Below are 21,771 nucleotides of genomic sequence, written 5' to 3' on the forward strand. Positions count from 1 at the left end.
ATCGAGCTGAGCATGCACCGTGATCTGTCCTAATCCAAACGAATCTTTGCCCGCGAACAGAGACTCTCCTCCGGAGTTAGCAACCGAGACTCGACTGAAGTTGAGCCCCGGTCGCCTGAACCGGGATGCCTCGGGGGTGCGACGGGCCCTAGCCCTAGGTTCGCACTTCTACATTCCAAGCCCTGGACGGGTCAGCCGGGCAACTACCCCGCCACTGATTCCGCCCAAGGCGTACCTCCTCAACAGTAGAGAGGGTAGGGCCCCCTGTCCGATCTAGTTGGCACTATGAGGGTTTCCCCTCCTTACTGTTCCTTCCCGGCTCTCTCCCTTTTTAAAAGAGGGGGAACGTAAGCCGCGTCAACGAAACTTCCCCGGCGATGACATTTATCGCCGCCGGGACGCCGGCGAGTTCTAGATGTGGAAAGGGAGAGGGCGCGACAGACTCTCCCTACCCAGTCCCCGCGCTATTTTGTTAAAGGGGAGGAGGGGGTTCCTGCTGATGTTGTTGCAGGAACCATCTACGCCTTTTCCCTTTGCGCCTTCTTTCTGGGCGCGTTGGGAGCTTCCTCCCGCGTCTGCTCGGCGGCCTTCTTCCGCAACATGACGGCGTCGCAAAAGAAGGCCACCGCCGCTCATCTCTCGGCATTGGCAAGCATCCGCCCCATCACCGAAGGGAGGTCGAGGCTGGCCCCTATCTTGTCGGTGAGGGCACGGCGCTTGTCTGCCCGGGCACATCTCCAATGTATGCTCCGCCATGTCCTTCACCTCTGGGCAGTGATGACACCTTGTGGAGGCCTCTTGCCCAACCTTCTTGTGCAGGTACTCTCCGGAGCAACCATGCCCGGAGAGCACCTGCGTTGTGTGGAATGAGAGGCCTCCGTGCCCCCTGCCCACCCACTCTTTTAGAACGGCGCCAATGGCCTTGATCACCCTCGAATCAACCCTGGCGTGGGGCAGACGCTCCTGCCAGTGCTCGATAACTTCCCAAATTACGTTTGACCTCCACCATCTCCTTGGTGGCAGGCTCGCCCCCGCGGGCGAGTTCTTTCCATTCGTGGATGTCGGCAAGAGAATACGCCACATACACTCACGGAGGCGAGCCCGCCAGCAAGCTCACCACCTTCCACGAGATGGTGCGATACGCCCGCGAGACCCTGACGGCCATCTTACGTTGCTCCCTTTGGAGCAACTTTACGTTATTGTTATTGGCCACCAACCTCTCGCCACCTTCACACAACCACGCCGCACCGCTATACACAATTTCAGAGAGAGAACGATTGTAACACGTCCGCTCGGTTTGACTGTCCACCGTGGAATCCTCCATAAATCGATTTGTGGAGGAATCGAATCCAATCGAATCCACTAATGTTTTGATAAGGTTATGTTGACAAATGCTCAAGCTTATTGTATGTTGTAAAGTAGAAAAATATTCGACCGTTCATGTACATACAAATCTAAACAAGAACGCCTTCCACGGTCGTAGCTGAATCTTGGTGCTTTTGTATTTACTTGTGTGATTTTATATACTTTCAGTTTTTTTCGGGGGGGAGAGGGTTAATATTTGATGCTAGTGATCATCGTGTATTATTCAATTAATCTTAATTTAATAATAAATGTGATATTACTGACTCTTGTTTGATTATAGCTGTGTTATGACCGAAAGTAACGGCGCGCAGTTTGTGTTGAATCTGAGAAAGTATATAAAATCACACGAGTAAATACAAAAGCACCAAGATCCAGCTATGAGTGTGGAAGGCGCTCTTGTTTAGATTTTTATTGTATGACATTTACATCTGTTTATTTCTACCACCACATACTGCTAAAGCCATCTATTGGAAAACGGAAGCAAAATTGTACAGACCGTAGTATTAATGCCTGGGTCACCGATTTTAGGGACCACATATTTTTCTTGGTTATTTTTACGTTCATGACCGAATGCTTTGCATACATGAAGTAGGATAAGGAGACCGAACTTTGGGTAGCAAAAGTGGACCCGAATTTTGTCGTAAAAATGAGTTTGGTCACTTGCGTTGCATGATCATTAGTACTACCGTTTCTATTGGTTAACAGTCCTTAGAACCCGTGGTGGGAGTATTCATCATGCTTAGAACCAATAAAAGTGGTAGTATTAACGATCATGCGACGCGAGTGACAAAATACCGAACTCATTTTTACGACGGAATTTGGGTCCACTTTTGCTATTATCTGAAGTAGGATAAAGTTTGGTCTCTTTATCCTACTTCATGCGCGCATAGAACATACACGCGGCATTTGGTCATGAACGTAAAAATAACCAAGAAAACAACGTGATCCCTAAAATCGGTGACCCAGGCATTAATGCTACGGTCTGTACACCTAATATATGATGCCGTTCTACGTGAAAGTGATATTGATATTTTATCTAAAACTCTTTTGCTTATTGTTTGAAATGCTCGTTCCTGTTACATAAGTCGGTATTCATAATTAATTTTTATTTCAAAATTGTGTTAAGTAATGTTTTAAGATGCTAATACGACTCTCTTGATGACATTAAGGTGGCACTTGAGATAGTCTTAAATATAATAATCGACTATGAATACCAGCCATAAAAGAGCGACGTCAACAGCAAGCATCAGTTGCAGTACAAAAGCATTTACAAAAATGAAAAAAGGTTCAGAAGTAAAAGAATTGTAGAAGAACAAATGTTTAAAAATTCTAGAAAATACTCAAAAAGAGATAGATGCACTTAAAGAACAAATTGAAACTTTAAAATCATAAATTTAAACTTTGTGTTTTTAAAATATTCAGTTATTTATAAATATCATTCAGTTTTTCTTGGAATACTTAAATTATGTTTGTTATTGCATTTTAAACAAGTTGTGCTTATATCTAGTTTTGAAATTATTCCTCGAGAAAGGTTTGTTTTAAATATTTTTTGTAGTACTTAAAATATATATGTCAATGTTTAAGTTTTTACAAACAAATTTTACAACTGTTGAAAATTTCATTTTTACTATTGAAGACTTGTATAAGTTTGAAATAAATAAAAATATATTTTTAAATATTTAGATATTTATCCTTTTTAGTAATAATATAGTTTTTATTTTATATTTTTTAAATTTTGAGATACCAAGGTGGATACCTTGTATAAAAACAGTTATTATAATGTAGCAATGCTGCATAATGGGTCGAAGAAAAACAGGAGTGGTAATATGCCCCACTATAAGAATAAATGTAGAAAATTGATTTTAATTTAAAAAAACTGATTTGTTATAAAATTATAAATCTATTCAAAAGAAAGAAAAATTATTGCAGAATATGGGCAAGTATATATATAATCTTCCACATATAGACTGCAGTACTAAAAATCTACGTATATGTAATGTAAACTATAAATTATAATAACACTAAAATTATATTCAATTTATCGAATAACTATTTATTAAAACTTTGTAAAAGACACTGCATTAGAATTGTTGAGATGCAGTACGCATAAAGGCCCATATAATAAGATCCCATGTTATTGTTTAATTTTGCATAACTCAAAATGTGTATACAGTTGCATAAAAAGTTATTTAACAAAAAAATACTTTAGTGTATATTTGTGTAATAATACAAGTTTAAAAAGAATGAGAAAGTAATTAAATGTATAATTAAATGTGTAATTAAATGTTATTATAAATACTAAACAAATGATAAATGATTACTAGAATTCGTTTAATAACGAGTGGAAATAACACGAGTGGCCATAACACCTTCAAGGCTCACATGCTATCTTCTCTTCTAGAGCTAGTATTAATTATATTTGCTTTTGTTTTTATTTTTTCTTATGGTCCTACTAGCTTTATATCAAGTTAGCAGAATTGTGAGTTTCTTTTAAATGGCATGTGGTACGAAATTATGTTTTGTAGTACAAATTCACGTAAAATTAGTGCTCATTTACTTATATATTTTTTTATTCCAATTTTGTTAGCTTTATTTTCAAATTAGCAGAATCATGAGTTTTTTTTCTAAATGGTATGTGGTTTAAAATTGTTTGATTAATTCTGTAAACTTAACGTTGTTATTGTTATGTAGCGATTATATGATAAAAAAAAACCTGCGTAACAACACCACAACGACATCGTTAAGTTTACAGAATTGATCCCTGTATTTTGTATTATAAATTAATACAAAATAAATACTAAATAGTTCAATAGATTCTTTTCAATATTGTTTATTTGATCCTGCTAGTTCAACAGAAGTGAAAGAAATTAAAATATTTTTTTTCTTACAATTTATTGCTTAATCGAAAAAGAGAGAACTTATAAAGTTATTTTTATCTGTTTTAGATCAATATGATGAGGAAGATGCGGACGAAATTTCGTCGAAACTCTGGCAAGAGGCTTGCTGGATTCTTATCAACGCATATTTTGACGAGAAAGGTCTTGTACGACAGCAGCTGGATAGCTTTGATGAATTCATTGAGATGTCCGTTCAGCGTATTGTGGAGGATTCACCTCAAATTGAGCTACAGGCGGAGGCACAGCACACCACAGGCGAGATAGAGAAGCCCGTGAAACATTTGTTGAAATTTGAACAGATTTATCTATCGAAACCGACTCATTGGGAGAAAGATGGCGCACCGTCTCCCATGATGCCCAATGAAGCTAGATTGAGAAATTTAACGTATTCCGCGCCGTTGTATGTAGATATCACTAAGACGATTGAAAAGGATGGTGAGGACCCTGTTGAAACGCAACATCAAAAAACATTTATTGGCAAGATACCGATCATGTTGAGATCTAAATATTGCTTGCTCGCCGGCTTATCTGACCGCGACTTAACGGAGCTGAATGAATGTCCGTTGGATCCTGGTGGATATTTTATTATTAATGGCTCGGAGAAAGTTCTCATAGCACAGGAGAAAATGGCGACGAACACCGTTTACGTATTTAGCATGAAAGATGGTAAGTATGCCTACAAGGCAGAGATTCGGTCCTGCTTGGAACACAGTTCGCGCCCGACCTCGACTTTGTGGATCAACATGATGGCTAAAAGCGGCGCCAGTATTAAGAAGTCTGCCATAGGTCAACGTATCATTGCCATTATTCCCTATATCAAGCAGGAGATTCCCATAATGGTGGTTTTTCGAGCACTCGGATTTGTGGCCGATCGCGACATACTCGAGCACATTATCTATGACTTTGACGATCCCGAGATGATGGAGATGGTGAAGCCATCCCTGGACGAAGCTTTTGTCATACAGGAGCAGAATGTCGCTTTGAATTTTATTGGTTCTAGAGGCGCCAAGCCAGGCGTGACTAAGGAGAAGCGGATCAAATACGCCCGAGAAATTTTACAAAAGGAAATGCTGCCGCACGTTGGCATAAGCGACTTCTGCGAGACCAAAAAGGCTTATTTTCTCGGCTACATGGTTCACCGACTATTATCGGCGTCTTTGGGAAGAAGGGAATTAGACGATCGCGATCATTACGGCAATAAGAGATTGGATTTAGCCGGACCTCTGCTGGCGTTTTTGTTCCGAGGCTTGTTTAAGAATTTGATGAAAGAGGTGCGTTTGTACGCACAGAAGTTTATAGATCGGGGGAAAGATTTCAATCTCGAACTGGCGATTAAAACGAAAATCATTACGGACGGTCTGAGGTATTCGCTCGCCACGGGCAACTGGGGTGATCAAAAGAAGGCGCACCAAGCGAGAGCGGGTGTATCTCAAGTATTGAATAGACTAACCTTCGCATCGACGTTGTCGCATCTGAGACGAGTGAACTCTCCCATTGGAAGGGATGGTAAACTCGCCAAACCGCGTCAACTCCACAACACATTGTGGGGTATGCTTTGCCCTGCGGAAACTCCGGAAGGCGCCGCTGTTGGACTGGTGAAAAATCTTGCTCTAATGGCGTACATAAGCGTTGGCTCGCAGCCCTCTCCCATCTTGGAGTTCTTGGAGGAATGGTCCATGGAAAATCTTGAGGAAATAGCTCCAAGTGCGATCGCTGACGCAACGAAAATATTCGTGAATGGCTGCTGGGTTGGCATCCACCGGGATCCAGATCAATTGATGGCCACTCTACGTAAGTTAAGGAGGCAGATGGATATCATTGTATCAGAGGTGTCAATGGTTCGCGATATTAGAGACCGTGAGATAAGGATATACACAGATGCCGGCAGAATTAGCAGACCCTTGCTAATAGTTGAGGGTCAAAATTTATTATTGAAGAAAAGACATATCAACATGTTGAAGGAAAGAGATTACAATAACGACGGGTGAGCGTTCAAAAATTTTAATAAAATTTGATAAACTTATTAAATTTGATGAAATTTCAATGAATTCGCAACAAAATTTCATTTGCATTTTACTAAAAAGATTATTAACAATAATATACTTAAGGCTCGGTTTGAAATATTTAAATAATAAGTTATATGGGCTAAAGAGTCGTGACGATTATTGGTGTCAAATGTGTAAAAACAATTAAGAACTATTCACATTCGTATTGATAAAATTATATTATACAAACATACGTTTCGACCTTTTTATTATCGGTTTTTCTCACTGTTCCAATCGGATGACATACAAAACGATTATATATCAAAAATTACAATTCAGATTGGAATCCAGACTTTTATTTTAGAGCCCTTGTTTCTCATTTTTTTAAACGAGAAAATTTTTAGAATTATTTTCAGAATTATTTATCCCTGATATATCTTATTGAGAGAGATCGTACTTAGATGATCGGGTTGTTGTCTGCAATTCCGTTCGCTCTAAGTTTTTCTTATAGATTCTAGGATCCCAAGGAATCATTTGTGACATTTCTTAGCGACGCTTACGATCGCTTTGTATGCCATCCGATTGGAACACTGAGGAAGACCGTTAGTAAAAAAGTCGAAACATTTGTTTGTATAATACAGTTTTATTAACACGAATGTGAATAGTTCTTATTATTGTTATTACATATTTGACTCCAACAACCGTCGCGGCTCTTTAGCCTCTGTAACTTATAAAAAAATAATTTTTTGTGTTTAATGAAAAACAGATGACATTTTAGAATGACAGATGACATGAGAATTTAATGGAAAAGTATAATAAAATTTTGAAAAATTAATATTATTTATTGAAAAAATAAAGGAATTTTATTAAAATTGTAATGAATTTTTATGAAATTGCAACAAAAAAATCATATATATTTTCTAATAAACAATTTATGATATTTTATTGAAACTAATACATTTTTGATGAAATTTTTATGAAATTAATGATCAAAATGTTTTAAAATAAACATAAAATTTAATATGTTATCGAAATTTCATCAAAATTATATTAAGATTTTAATAACATTTTTTTACTCTGGCTGCGAACAAACATTGCGACAATCAATATATATTTTACAGGTGGCAAGAATTGGTGGGTAGTGGAGTAGTGGAATACATAGACACCTTAGAAGAAGAAACTGTTATGATAGCTATGTCGCCCGATGATCTTAGACAAGAGAAAGAGTACGCATATTGTACGACGTACACGCACTGCGAGATTCATCCAGCGATGATCTTGGGCGTGTGTGCCTCCATTATACCATTCCCCGATCATAATCAGAGTCCCAGAAATACTTATCAGGTATCAGGCGCAGATTTCATTTGTTGGGTTTTTCTTTGATCTGTTTACGTTTTTATGTGTTACATTTAATATTACGGAAAGTTGTTTTTTTCCTGAAGATAAAACGAAAATTTTGTACAAAAGAGTTTATTCAATATATTATATATTGGCCATTTTGATTGATGATCTTGTGCCATCTTTGTGTCATCTAACTTTATAATTTCGCTGCTATAAAAACCTTGGAGTTTATGAGCGAAAAACTTGTGCAACCCATTTTTGACTGCCTCTAAAGAATTGAATTTTTGCTCATTAGGATCGTTTCGCAGAGATTGGAACAAATGATAATTCGAAGGAGCAATGCCGGGCGAGTACGGCGAATGAGACATAATTTTCCAACTAAACGTGTGCAATTTTTGCCGTGTCGCCAAAGATGTGTATGGTCTTGCGTTCTTATGGTAGAAGATAACTTCCTTTTTGTTTGCCAATTTTGATTACTCATTCTGATCGCCTATTCAATTTTCCTATTCAATTTGTGAGCAGTACTTTTTCGAATCAATAGTTTTACCTTGCGAGATTAACTCGTAATACATGCTTTACCAGTTCCACTCCGTACAGAGCAGACCCTTCTGTGGATGCAATTTTGGCGACCGTTGCATTTGCAATGACTCGAGCTTGGAGGCAAGATTTTTTGCGTTTAACATTGTTGTAAACAATCCATTTCTTGTCTCCAGTCACCAAACGTTTCAAAAAGGACTTCGATTTGTTCCACTTTAAGCGATTCGCAGATTTCGATTTATTAAATTTTTTTTACTCAATTAAGGGGCATCCAAACATCATTTTTTTACATATTCATTGCTTTTAGGTGAGCTTTTACTTATGTAGCATTGATATTGATTCTCTCTGTGATCTTCTGTGCCGTTTAATGTTGATTATTTTCAGCCAGCCTTGATTTTGTCGTCGTCGACTTCGGATAGCCGTCTAGAGCGAGGTGCATCTTTAAGATCGAAATTTCCAGAACGAAAGCGGCCAAATTATTTTTGGCATACTGATTAACTTTATCCCCATACGTAGTTCGTTCTTGCCCCGAATTTTCATAGGAAAATGATCCAGGTGCCCTACAGGGCCTACATGAGATCTACGTGCGACCTACATGAGACCATTACGGCTCTATATGGAACCATTATAGTATTCTATGAGAGTACCCGTATTATGTACCTGTATAGGAATTTGCGGTAGAGATATCTCCCGTTCAGGCTCCGTCTTTGACTTTTTCCGACAGAACAAGACGCAAAATATTTCGAAAATACACCTGATTTTCTTCTATGCTTAAGCACAAGTAGCGTTAACAAAACACGTCAAATTTTAATAATTTTGTTTTGAAATGTCAAGGAATGTCACGCCTTTCTAAAATTATGCTGAACTATGATGTAATTGCCATATATCATGCTTTTTTTTTGCTCGGTGAGCGATATCTTTTGGGAAAACGACATAAACTTTCCAACGTACTCTATAATATACATATAGAATGTTTGGAAGAGAAACTCACGTTACAATTGACCACAATCATTTGCAGCGACATTCCAATAAAAAAAAAACTTTAGCTACTGGTCATTGTGAGTAATGACCTGTGGTTAATTGTAACGTAATCAAATAAATCTCTTCTTTTGATAACAAGTGAGAGAAAATTTAAGTAGTAATTCTAGCTGACAAAAAACAAATATCAAGAATAACAAATAATAACTACGAATAACGCTTTATTCTAATAATAATTATAAATATTTAAATATTTTTATGTACTTTAGGGACTTTAAGTAAATATTTAAATATTTAGCATTTTTTATAATAATTATAAATATTATGATATTAAAAATAAAATTTTGATGAAGACTTTGTTTTTTAATTATAATGTTTAAATATTTACGTGCTTTAGACTTTTTTATGTGAATGTTTAAACATTTATAATTAAAAAATGAAACCTTAATCGCAGTTTTATTTATTTTAATTTTGGTCTTATTTTATCATCTAGAATCATTGTTTAAATATTATTCTTTCTGTTGCCGAATACTCTGTATATATATATATATATATATATATATTACTTTTGATATAAAAAAATTTGGCGCTATTAGTACGAATAAGAGAAACAATAAAAATAATGTATAAAAATGAATTTAATCTAAATGAATGTTATCTATAACTTTATTACATATATTTGGAAATCTAGAGCAGCGCAGTTTTTTTTACATTAAAAATTTTATTTAATAATAAAAAATGCGTTAGGGTTTTATTTTTTTTAAATTGTTGTACAAGAGTTTGAGGAAATTTTTTAATTGCATCAATTAGAAAGAGAATACATATGTAAGACCATGAAGTATATAACATAATTAAAAGAAATGGTCAACAACGATTGAAATGGATCTTAGTGCTCAAGTAATTAATTCATAGTGATTTTATAAGTTATATATTTTACAGTCTTATAAGTATATTAATTATTGTACAAAAAATCTTATACAAAATATCAAAGTTTTAGAAACTATTAAAGTTTTAATAACAAAAACTGCTTAAATTAGTACTTAAATAAAAATTCATCCACAGCAGCATTTCAAAGTTGAAAAGGTAATTTTATAATACGTTATTTTTCAGAGTGCTATGGGTAAACAAGCTATGGGTGTGTACATTACAAATTTTCACGTGCGAATGGACACTTTGGCTCATGTACTGTATTATCCACATAAACCATTGGTTACAACGAGATCCATGGAATATCTTAGGTTCCGCGAATTGCCGGCCGGCATTAACAGCATCGTTGCGATCCTATGTTACACAGGATACAATCAGGAGGATAGCGTTATTTTGAACGCAAGCGCTGTCGAAAGAGGCTTCTTCAGATCGGTATTTTATCGCTCCTACAAAGAGTCCGAGTCAAAGAAGATCGGCGATCAAGAGGAACAGTTCGAGAAACCCTCACGCCTAACTTGTCAAGGAATGCGCAACGCTATATATGACAAGTTGGACGATGACGGAATCATTGCGCCTGGAATTCGAGTGTCGGGCGACGACGTAATTATAGGAAAAACGATCACTTTGCCGGAAACGGATGACGAAGTAAAATGATTATTCTTTGATCTTTTTAATGGAAGAAAAAGCAAAGACGCGGCAATGTCTTATTCTCTTTTTATCTTTCAGTTGGATAGTACAACGAAACGTTTCACAAAACGTGACGCATCGACCTTTTTGAGGAATAGTGAAACCGGTATAGTCGATCAAGTGATGCTAACTTTGAACAGTGAAGGATATAAATTCTGCAAAATTCGAGTGCGCAGTGTACGCATTCCACAAATCGGTGATAAATTTGCATCTCGTCACGGACAAAAGGGTACATGTGGAATTCAGTATAGGCAAGAAGATATGCCATTCTCCTGCGAGGGTCTTACACCCGATATTATTATCAATCCTCATGCTATCCCTTCTCGTATGACTATTGGTCACTTGATAGAATGCATCCAAGGGAAAGTTTCCGCCAATAAAGGTAATATAATTTACTTGAATTTAAGGAGATTCTTCAGTCTTTTCACATTTTCGATGTTTTCCAGTAACGTACATAAGTAATACTGTGTCACACAATGTATGGCTGGTGTTTCTTTATTGGAAAGTACTCAATATAAGAAAAATTTTTAGTATAAGTTTATGATTAATATATAGACATTTCCTGAATTAAAAAAATTTGTTAACCGTTTTTTTAAAATAAGTTTTTCAATAATGACATTAAATTTTTAATCCGCTATTCTATTTTTTTATTCCTCTTTCTTACGTTTTGCTTATTACCTTTTTATTTCTTTGTTTATTATGTTATGAAAATTTGCGAAATTAAAATTAATAAATCCCGAACGAGACATTATTATTAATAAAATAGTGCAAAGAGAAAAAAAAACAAGAAACAAGAAACAAAAAGTACATTATAAATTAGTTTTAAAAGTAATTTAATCGCAAGCAAAATGGAAAAATTTTGAAAAAAACTATTCATAAGAAAAAATGGAGTTTAAAGAAAATTTTGAAATTAACAAAATAAAGTTTTTATTTTTGAATGTAAAATGTTCATGAGTTATACAACTCTATTTAAGTATATTATATTAGTGAAAATGTAATAATGGCGCCCGTTATTATATTTAAATAGTTATTACATAACAATTCTTTTTCATTTTTTTATATCAATATTATAAAAAATTTTGTAAAAATATTGTTTTTATTATCTTAGTTTTTCCACTTTTTTTAAGCTGGAATATATATATATATATACACATATAGGGTGTCCCGTTACGCTTTATAAATATTTCAGTAAGCGAAAGAGGATGAAATTTTGAGCTAAAAATTTCTTTGCCAATTTTGGCTCAGATCATTATTTATCGAGTTATTAACGGTTAAAGTTCATCAATCAGATTACGCTCAGCAGGAGCGCCCAGAAGCGTAGCGTGCCGTGGGGCTCCTCGCGCTTACTGTAAACATTCTCCCGATTAAAATTTTATACTAATTTATATTAATAAATCAATCAATTAATAAATGGGTAGATAAATAATAAAATAAATAGGTAAATGAGTAAAAATAAATTACAATTGAAAATTTATCTAATTTTGAATTATTTTTGATTCTTATTTATTTATTTGTTTAATTTAATTATTCAATTCATTTGTTTATTCAGTTACTTAATTTCTATGACTAATCTCATAGCGATGAGAAAAAATTAACTACGAGATGTTTGTCATGGGTATAAAAGAAGATTATTGGAAAAGAACATTATCAAAATAAATTATAATAAATAATTTATTAAACATCTTCAAAAAATGTTTTGACATGTATTACGCATGATTATTTTGTTTTATCGTCGTAGAAACCGAAGAAATGTGTTTCTACAATTTGTTTCCAAATTATATCATTGCTATATTTTTTTTGTATTAATTTTTTACATAATATTTGTGTTACTTTTTAACATATGTATTTATCTTGAATTCAATTAACAGAAAAATTTGGGTGGACTGTTTGGTACATAATAAAATATGTATGTTAAATTTTATAAAAAATTATTTACTGTGTAACGAAAAGATGAAAATGACAATTGAGAATTTAATTAATTACGTATTTGTAAATTTTAACTTTGATTTAAAATTGTTAGTTTTGTTACGTGAAGAAATTAGTCGTTATTCACAGATGGTAAATTTTATTTAATCAGCGAACACAATTTACAGACCGTGTTATCACAACGAGATAGATTTACGAAGTGAAGAGAATCACAATGATAAAATAAAAGTGATGTTAATAACGTTACATAGCAACTAACCATAATTGTTTTTAAAATTAGCGCTATCATAGATTCATGCAAAGCTCATGCAAAGTTACATTTCACTACAGATGCAAACTAAATTTAAACTATTAGCTACTTGCAATCTTGATTTCAATAAATATTATATGTTACAGTCTTGCAAAAATAATAACGTGATTGTGAGGAAAAAAGATAGAACTGTACGTTAATAACGTGATCGAATTATAAGGAAAAAGATAGAATTGTACGTTACATACCAATATTAGAATGCTAACAAAAAATAATTAAAATAAGTTGTTTAAAAACAATTTATTAAATAGTTTTTCTTCAAACAAATGAAACAGTTTCTTACTAAACTTTATTTAAAAACTGATTTTAAATAAAAACGGATAGTTTTATCGGTTTCTACGACAATAAAACGAAATAATCATGCGTGATACATGTCAAAACATTTTTTGAAGATGTTTAACAAATTATTTATTATACAATTTATTTTAATAATGTTTTTTTTTCAATAATCTTTTTTTATACCCATGACAAACATCTCGTAGTTAATTTTTCCCCAGTGCTACGAGGTTAGTCATGGAAACTAAGTAACTGAATGAACAAATCAATTAAATAATTCAATTAAACAAACAAATAAGTAAATAAATAATAAATAAGAATCAAAAATAATCAAAAATTGGATAAATTTCCAATTAAAATTTATTCATACTCGTTTACTTACTTATTTGATTATTTATCTATCCATTTACTAATTGATTGATTGATTATTTATTTATTAATATAAAGAATTAATATAAAGAATTAGAATAAAATTTTAATCGGAAGAATGTCTACAGTAAACGCGAGAAGCCCCACGGCACGCTACACTTCTGGGCGCTCCGGCTGAGCGCAATCTGATTGATCAACTTTAACGGTTAATAACTCGGTAAATAATGATCTGAGCCAAAATTGGCAGAGGAATTTTTAGTTCAAAATTTCATCCTCTTTCGCTCCCTGAAATATTTATGAAGCGTTACAGGACACCCTATATATATATATATGTTATCAGACTTATATAAATTTCATTGCATTCTTAGGAGAGATTGGTGACGCTACTCCATTTAACGATGCTGTAAACGTGCAAAAGATTTCCACGCTTTTGCTAGAATACGGTTACCAGTTGCGAGGAAATGAAGTAATGTACAATGGACACACAGGCCGTAAGATTAATGCGCAAGTCTTTTTGGGACCAACGTATTACCAACGCTTGAAGCATATGGTAGACGATAAGATTCACAGTAGAGCAAGAGGACCTGTGCAAATTTTAGTTAGACAACCAATGGAAGGTCGAGCGAGGTAATTATGTGTTGTTATTTTTGTTACTTTCAGGGGGCATATATACCAAGATGAGGTCTAACTTTGTGAATTTTTTGTAAAAAAAACTTGAGAAAGATAAAGAAATTGTGTTCATTCTATTGAAACGATCATACTTTCCTCAGGATAATAACTAATTAAAAAATTAAAAATTAAATAATAAAATTAAAATGTTAGTAACTTTTACAACTTTAATTATCGTTAGTACAAATTAGTTTGGTCCGTTTTTTTGTGGTCAAACATGCATTTATTTCAGAACAAATTGAATGAACAGATTAATCAAAGTATTGTTCATCGCTGGCTACTACTTTTTCCCACCTCTTAGGCAATTTCTGAATTCCATTTCAAAAAAATGTCTCTTTTGAAGCGATCCAAGTTAGGAGCCAATTTTCGATTTCTGCGAAAGAAGTGAACCAGTGTCCTAACCATTCCCTACATGATTTATCAGTTGGAGCATTGTCATTATAGTCTTCTACCAGCATTTGATGCGCTTCAGCTGCACTTTTCTTCTAATTAAAGCAGAAAACTAAAACTTCTCGCAAATGCTGATTACAATTAGTTAACATAAAAGTTGACATATTTAGCTCAGTAAAAAACAGGGGTTTTGTATGAAACTCAAAGCGATATGTACTGAACAGGAAATAGGATAAGGAGACTGAACTTTGAGTAGCAAAAGTGGACCCGAATTCCATTGTAAAAATGAGTTCGGTATTTGGTTACTCGCGTCGCATGATCGTTAATATTACCATTTCTATTGGTTCTAAGCATGATGGATACTCCCACCACGGGTTCTAAGGACTTAACCAATAGAACAGTAGTACTAACGATCATGCGACGCGAGTAACCAAATACCGAACTCATTTTTACGACGGAATTTAGGTCCACTTTTGCTATTCTCTGGATATGAAGTTTGGTCTCCTTATCCAACTTCCTGGTACTGAATATTATTGACAGATGTCTAACCTCTCTGAAACCACTGGAATCAGCTGTCATTATGACACATTTATAACAGCCAGACCACCTTTTGGAAACGGACCGAACTAATTTGTACTCCCAATATTAATGGCAAGAGAGAGTCATAAACAGATATTTTTTGCATAAAATCTTTAACAATTTTGTATTGTTCATTTATTACATTGATTTAATAAAAATGCATTTCCAAATTGACAGTAAGTTAAAAACGAATTTTAAGACAAAAGGGCAGTACAAAAATTGAAAAAAATAACATTATATGATTCACGACTCTGTATGTGCTTACAATTTCGGAGAAGTTCGTTAACATCACGAAAATCTTTGAAATAAAATTAACATATTTTAGCATAAACAAACTAGAGGATATAATCAAAGTACATAAAGACGAACTTGTGAGAGATTCTAAAAAGTATGTAGTGTATAAAATATTATGTAACAATTGCGAGGCATCATATGTAGAAAAAACTGGGAGACAATTGGAAACGAGAATTACGGAATATAAGAACTACATTAATAGGAACATAAATAACCATTTTTTGTAATTACGGAACACAAAGTGAGTCATGATTACAGTTTTAATTGGAATAACGTAAAAATATTAGACACAGAAAGATTTTTAAATAAAAGACTTATCTCGGAAACGTTGGACATTAAATTACAAAAAGAAAACCTGAACTTGCAATCTGATACGGGATTTCTACATTATACATACGCTAGAGTAGTTACTACTGTAAGTTTAAATAATTGAAAATTCGTGCTCGTGTTAGATATATTAGGTGATATGTATTTTTTTTTACTTATATTTTGATTGGCACGATATTTATATTTAATTTTTTCGTTGATGACTTTACATAGATAAGTAGTTTAGAAAACAATGTTAAAAAAGGTCGTTTTTTGCACATTAATGGAAACGTAAAAAACGTACTAAATTTTACAGATTTTGACTTGCTGAACATGATGGATGATATTAGTTTTCATTAAAAATGTGGAAAATATCGTCATTTTTTAAGTTAAAATTTTATTCAAAACATTAAGATATAACGGCTCGTGTATGCTAAAACGAATTACAGCTTAAAAGAAGGCTAATAAACCGAGCAAAATAGAATGTATGTATTGAATCTAATCTAATCTTACATAGACGAAGTCTTACATCAACGAAACGTTTCGGCTGTATTTAGCCTTTTTCAATCGTAAGGTACTCGAGACGAATAAGGCCCAGTACTAAATAAGGCCCACTTTTAAATTTACCATTTAAAAATGCGCTTTATATTTAAAATATATACTTAAAAGATGTGTCATAGGAAGTAAATAAAGAGGGACTAGGGAATTAATAACGGTAGCAACACGTTTATTCAGTGCAACAAAAGCTTGTAACAAAGTGGGGAAATCAGCCGTTTTTATAAAAATTTGTTGTAAATTTAATAAGTATACATTATTTTATGATTTATTACAACATATTATAATATTATTTAACTTTCTAACTATAGAAAAAAACAAATATATATATATATATATTTATATATCGATTTTTTGGATTAAGTATACTTTTTTATAACTAATGTATTATTAAATAAGGCCCACTTGTACATTTATTGTTATAGCCATTGCCATTTGTTTATTATGTATGTGGCTTGCAACAGAGAATGATTTTCAATGACGCTAACTTTAACCTAAAATTGCATTAAAATAGCCAGAATTTCTTAAAGTTAAAATATTAATTATAGACAAAATTAAAAATAATTGTGAGGTTTTACAGTAAAATATATCTTAAAGGATTTCTCGTATTTGTGATTAATAATCATTTAACAGTGAGTTGGAAAATAATATTTAATTTCTTTGTTATTTTCAATTTATTTTTAATTCGGGCCTTATTAAAAGCACAAGAATTTAATAAGGCCTAATTTCAGAGTTTATAAACATTTCTTTTTTGTTTATTTAAAAATGTTTTATATTGGCAAGATGATAATTTTATTTTGGCAAATGGTTGAAATAAATATTTTATTCTCATTTAGTTCATTTGAATATCTTTGTGAATAAAAAATAAAATAAGTTAGGTGAGCTTTATTCGGCTCGGATATCTTATTAATTTTAATCTTTTGTGATATACTTCATGATAATGAGAGCTACATATTTAGTCCGCAATACAACAATTTAACGAAAGCTTAACATTATCAGTTAGATATAAACAAATTTTCAATTATCGTCAAGTGCATTACAAAGAACTGCGATTGTTGTTATTTAATAGATTGCTCATTTGGAGGCAAGAATGTATTTTGTCCAGCATTGTGTATCAGAAGTTAGGAACGAATTCTTTAAATGATCTGGAAACTTTGATTAAATTTTATGTGAATGTGTCAAATTTCTCGTCTAGTTGTCTAATGTGTCTACACTTGTTAACTGTAAGAGATCTGGTGTTCAATTAATGTGTGATAGTTTTATTTTTCACCCTCTCTGTGATGTATGATTTTCAATATAAGTGAATTGTTTTAATCTCAACTTATTACGACAGTTCTTAATATTGTTGAACAAAAATGTAATAAATCATATGATTTAAAATGAAGGATTATGCACAATATATCTTATGGCATGCTATATGGCATATTGTTATGCGTTCCTTTCTCGGAGTCGTTGGTAGGAGCCCGTCGATTGGAGACGGTTGAATCAAACACTCGTGTACGGTTAATAATAAAGTGTTTTATTATAAATGGTTACACAGTCAGTTATTCGAGATAGATACGATGGTGCCGGACGCGACGCGGTACTGTCGCGTGCTTTAACCTGAGTCCGCCTATTACGGCGTTGATTCTCTATTTATTGGAGAGCCGGCCGATCTGGCCTTGCCGACTCGGCAGATCTGTTGTCTACTCGCGAAGGTCGCCTGTTCAGCGTTCCCGGTATCGGTTACTGTGTCGTGAGGTTAGCGTTACCGATACCGGTGGCGTAATATAAACAAGTTGTGTTTGGTGATTAACTGTTTCGTCAGCGGTGGCTTTCGCCATTCGTGATATTCCTCCCCCTTGGGTGGAAGGGAACGTGGGGTACGTTCCCGTTTTTTTTTTTTTGCTTAAACTTAATTTTATTGCTTAATTGCCTAGTACATTATTACGTCGTCGTGACGCCGTTTTTCTTCTCGTTTTTTCCGTTGGTTTGTTGTCTCGCGTCGACGTTTTACAAACCATGAGCTCGCTATTACTATGGCTACTATTATTATTATTGTTCCGGTGTCTAGGGGGTACATAACATATTTGTTATTTACTAAACTATCGTCGCCTTTGTCCAACAGGTTGTCTATTTCCTCTATACTTAATTTAAGTTTATCTAGGTCGTTGGAGCTTCTGATTATCGGTCGTAAGGCTGCCTGATCTAGTTTAGCTTCGCTAATTTTTTCGCTATCGCTCCTGGTCTATAATGTCAGATTGTATTCGGGTAGGTACGTCTGTATTGTGTTTGTTCCTACAGTCTTTCGGGTCGTTAGTGTTACGTACGTGGTTGTCAGTTTGCAGTTTCCTGTCATTATTAGTTTACCTGTTCGTTTGATCGTGGTTTTTTCCTCCGCCTTATTTTCGCACTTAATGCTAACTTCCTGAGGTTGCGGTGCGGAATATAGCCACGCGTTTTCTTCGGTTAATGCGGTCCAGAGCGTGTGATCCGAGACTAGGAACTGTTTCTTGCAGTATGTTTCTTGTCCCGGCGCTTGCGTGTACATTTGCACTTCGCATGGTGCTGTGTTTCCTGCGTAGTAAATCGGGAAGCTTGTAGGGCATGTGTAAGTCTCGCCTTCCTTCACGCACTTGCTGGCTTCCTCCTTGTCTAGTAGTATGTAGTGATGGTTTTCTTTATCTATTGCCAGCAGTGGTTGGTCGATTTTTACGTATGCGAACACGTTGTCATGCATTGGCGTCGGTAGCGCCACTGCTTTTATTAGTTTGTATGTTGGGTACGCTACTACTGGAAAACGCAGTACCGTGTGTATATATGGTTCGTCGTGGTACGCGTTTACCGTAAGGTAGTTTTGGATTGTTTCCCAGTTTTCGATCTTTATGCTGAATGGGAAGTGAAGTCCTTTTGTTAGCTGTGTCGCTGCCTCCCTGAGTGCGGCTACTATTGCTTCCGTAGGGTACAATCTTGTTAATATTACTTTGCCCTTGGCGAAGGTCAAGTAGTCGAGTATATTTTCGGTGTCTCTGATCAGATCATTTAATATGGTCGTCAAGATCAACAAATGTTCGTTCATGTCTTCTTGCAAGGTGAATTTTGCTAATTGTTGTTCCATCCTCTTCGTGGTATTTGTCAATAATTGCTCGTTAAACGTCAGCACATTTTCGAGATTGCCAATGTGTGCAATCGTCGAGTTCAATACCCTGAGTTGGTGTTTCACTGCATGCTGCAATTTTTTGTCGTCAGTGTGCAGCAGTTTCAGTTGCTCGTCTATTATTTTAGCATCCTCGGCATCCATGGTGTCAAAGAGCGCCTTGCCGAATGTTCCGATTGCGTTGACCAAGCCACGTCTCGGGTTTCGTGCCTTGTATATGGTTTGCAGCTGATTCAGCAGTGCTGTTAATTTTGAGTGATCTCTCTCCATTATCTTCAGGATGTTTTTACAGGTCTGCCCTGCATTGTTGACTATCACTCCGCACTTTTTCTCGGTATCCTTTAAATATTCTTGGAATTGATGGTACCTTACTTCGAACCCCTGGATATTCAGATTTATCACTAGTTTCCAAGTCGATTCTACCTGGTTCATGCGGCCTATTTCTTCGAAATACAGTCCGGGCTCATGACTGAACGTTTTCCAACTTATGTCCGCTTGTGAATTTGCGAACTCCGCCAGGCATGGTCTTGCGGTAATTAACCTGCAAGGTGAAGGTCTGCGTTATCGTTCTGCGAATTCTTATACTGCAAATATCATATATTTTTTTTTTGTTCCTCTTCTGCAGCTTAACGTTAGTTGCCGCCCGGCAGTCGCGTGGTTCGCTGCCGTTTGTTCGTATTCTTATTATTATTTTTTTTTTGTATTATGTACTGCGACGGGTGTCACGATTTTTTTCTTTCCCCCACGCATTGCTGGGCGTGTCTTCGTTCGCAGTGGTTGAGGGAGTTTCGTCGTCTGCCCACGGGGGTAGGGCTGCATCTTCGCCCTTACTCCCCTGAGGAGGAGGTGGACGAGCCTCCTGTCCAAGTGGTGCGTCCCTCCATCAGAGAGCTCCCTCGGATTATTGTGGTGCCTGACACGGTGCCCTCTTCCAATCGTCCGTCGCCTTTGCTTTGGGCCCCGAGGGTCGAGGTCCGTATTCCTCGCCTTCTAATGGTTGAGGTAAATACTACCACTGGCCAGCGAGTGGTGCGGTCTAGGACACTCCTTTGATGTTCTTGAGGTGAGTAAGGACATAGCTCCTTCTGGTATGCTTTATTTCTACAGCGCTTATCTTCTACTAAATTTATTGCTTATTCTAATGATTTTCGGCACGCCCGTTTTAACGTATTCTTTAGTTTTCAATGAAATGTTTTAATCTATTTGCGTGAACGCGAATGGTTCGTCTGCCTCGCTTAATCGTGTAATTGATTCCCTCGTGATTTTCCATTACTACGTACGGCCCTATCCATTGTGAGTCCAGTTTTTTTGATCTTCCTCGGCGCGCTGTTTCGTCGTGAAGCAACACCTGATCTCCTACCCTGAATTCTTTTTTGTTCGCGGTCTTGTCGTACTGTATTTTCGCTTGCGTTTTAGCCTTCTCCACGTTTTCCCTTGCGATCTGGTTAGTTGCGCGTAATCTCTCTCGAAGTTCCTGCGCGTAGTCTTCGTAAGAGTATGTTTCTTTCGGTGGCCTTGTCAGTGCCGTCGGCATTGTGGCGCGATGCCCGTACATCAGCTCGAAGGGTGTAAACCCTGTGGCTGTATGTGGCGTCGTGTTATAAGCGAACATCGCGTACGGGAGCCACTCGTCCCAATCTGTTTGTGTCTCATTTATATAATGTCGCAGGTACTCGGCGAGCGTCCTATGCGACCTTTCTAGCGCGCCATTACTCTCGGGGTGATACGCGGTTGTCTGTATTTTCTCTATCTTTAAAAGCTTGCAGGTAGTTTTGAATACTGCACCCGTAAAGTTTGTCCCCTGATCCGTGAGGATCTTCTCCGGTATTCCATGTTCGGTGACGATTCTCGTTACGAAGGCCCTTGCCACCGTGGCTGCCTCTTGGCTTTCTAACGGAATGGCCTTGCTGAATTTAGTTAAACTATCCTGGAAGGTTAGGATGTATTTATTTCCGCAGGTCGTTATTGTTAATGGCCCCACTATGTCTAGTGCGCATTTTTCAAAAGGCTTCTTGGACGTGTCTGTGACCACCATAGGCATTTTTGTTCTCTTGCTTAGTTTATTTTTCTGGCAGTACTGACATTGGCTGACGTATTCCTCCACGTCTTTTGTTATGCCCCGCCAGTTGTGGTTTAATCTGATTCTATTTAGAGTTCTCGCGACTCCTTGGTGCCCTCCTAAAGGGGCATCGTGATATTCAAATAGTATCTGGCGTTTTTCCTCCTCCGTATATTCTTTATGCT

General features: G+C 35.6%; 1 protein-coding gene across 2 annotated transcripts in view; it reads left to right on the forward strand.

The window, feature by feature from the left end:
- LOC105196196 (DNA-directed RNA polymerase II subunit RPB2) overlaps positions 1-21,771 on the forward strand; it is a 48,647-nt gene that overhangs the window by 13,740 nt on the left and 13,136 nt on the right. The window contains exons 2-7 of one of the 2 annotated variants that reach the window (XR_005574550.1): positions 4,311-6,246; positions 7,369-7,591; positions 10,214-10,675; positions 10,757-11,099; positions 13,967-14,225; positions 20,302-20,590. Coding sequence is in view for 1 of the 2 variants with exons in the window: in XM_039448255.1 (XP_039304189.1) it covers positions 4,311-6,246; positions 7,369-7,591; positions 10,214-10,675; positions 10,757-11,099; positions 13,967-14,225 (3,223 nt within the window). In the remaining variant the exon portion in view is untranslated. The remainder of the gene's footprint in view (positions 1-4,310; positions 6,247-7,368; positions 7,592-10,213; positions 10,676-10,756; positions 11,100-13,966; positions 14,226-20,301; positions 20,591-21,771) is intronic. The other variant, XM_039448255.1, reaches the window with a different exon arrangement.

This window comes from Solenopsis invicta, chromosome 4 (assembly GCF_016802725.1).
Source record: "Solenopsis invicta isolate M01_SB chromosome 4, UNIL_Sinv_3.0, whole genome shotgun sequence".
Classification (NCBI taxonomy): Eukaryota; Metazoa; Arthropoda; class Insecta; order Hymenoptera; family Formicidae; genus Solenopsis; species Solenopsis invicta.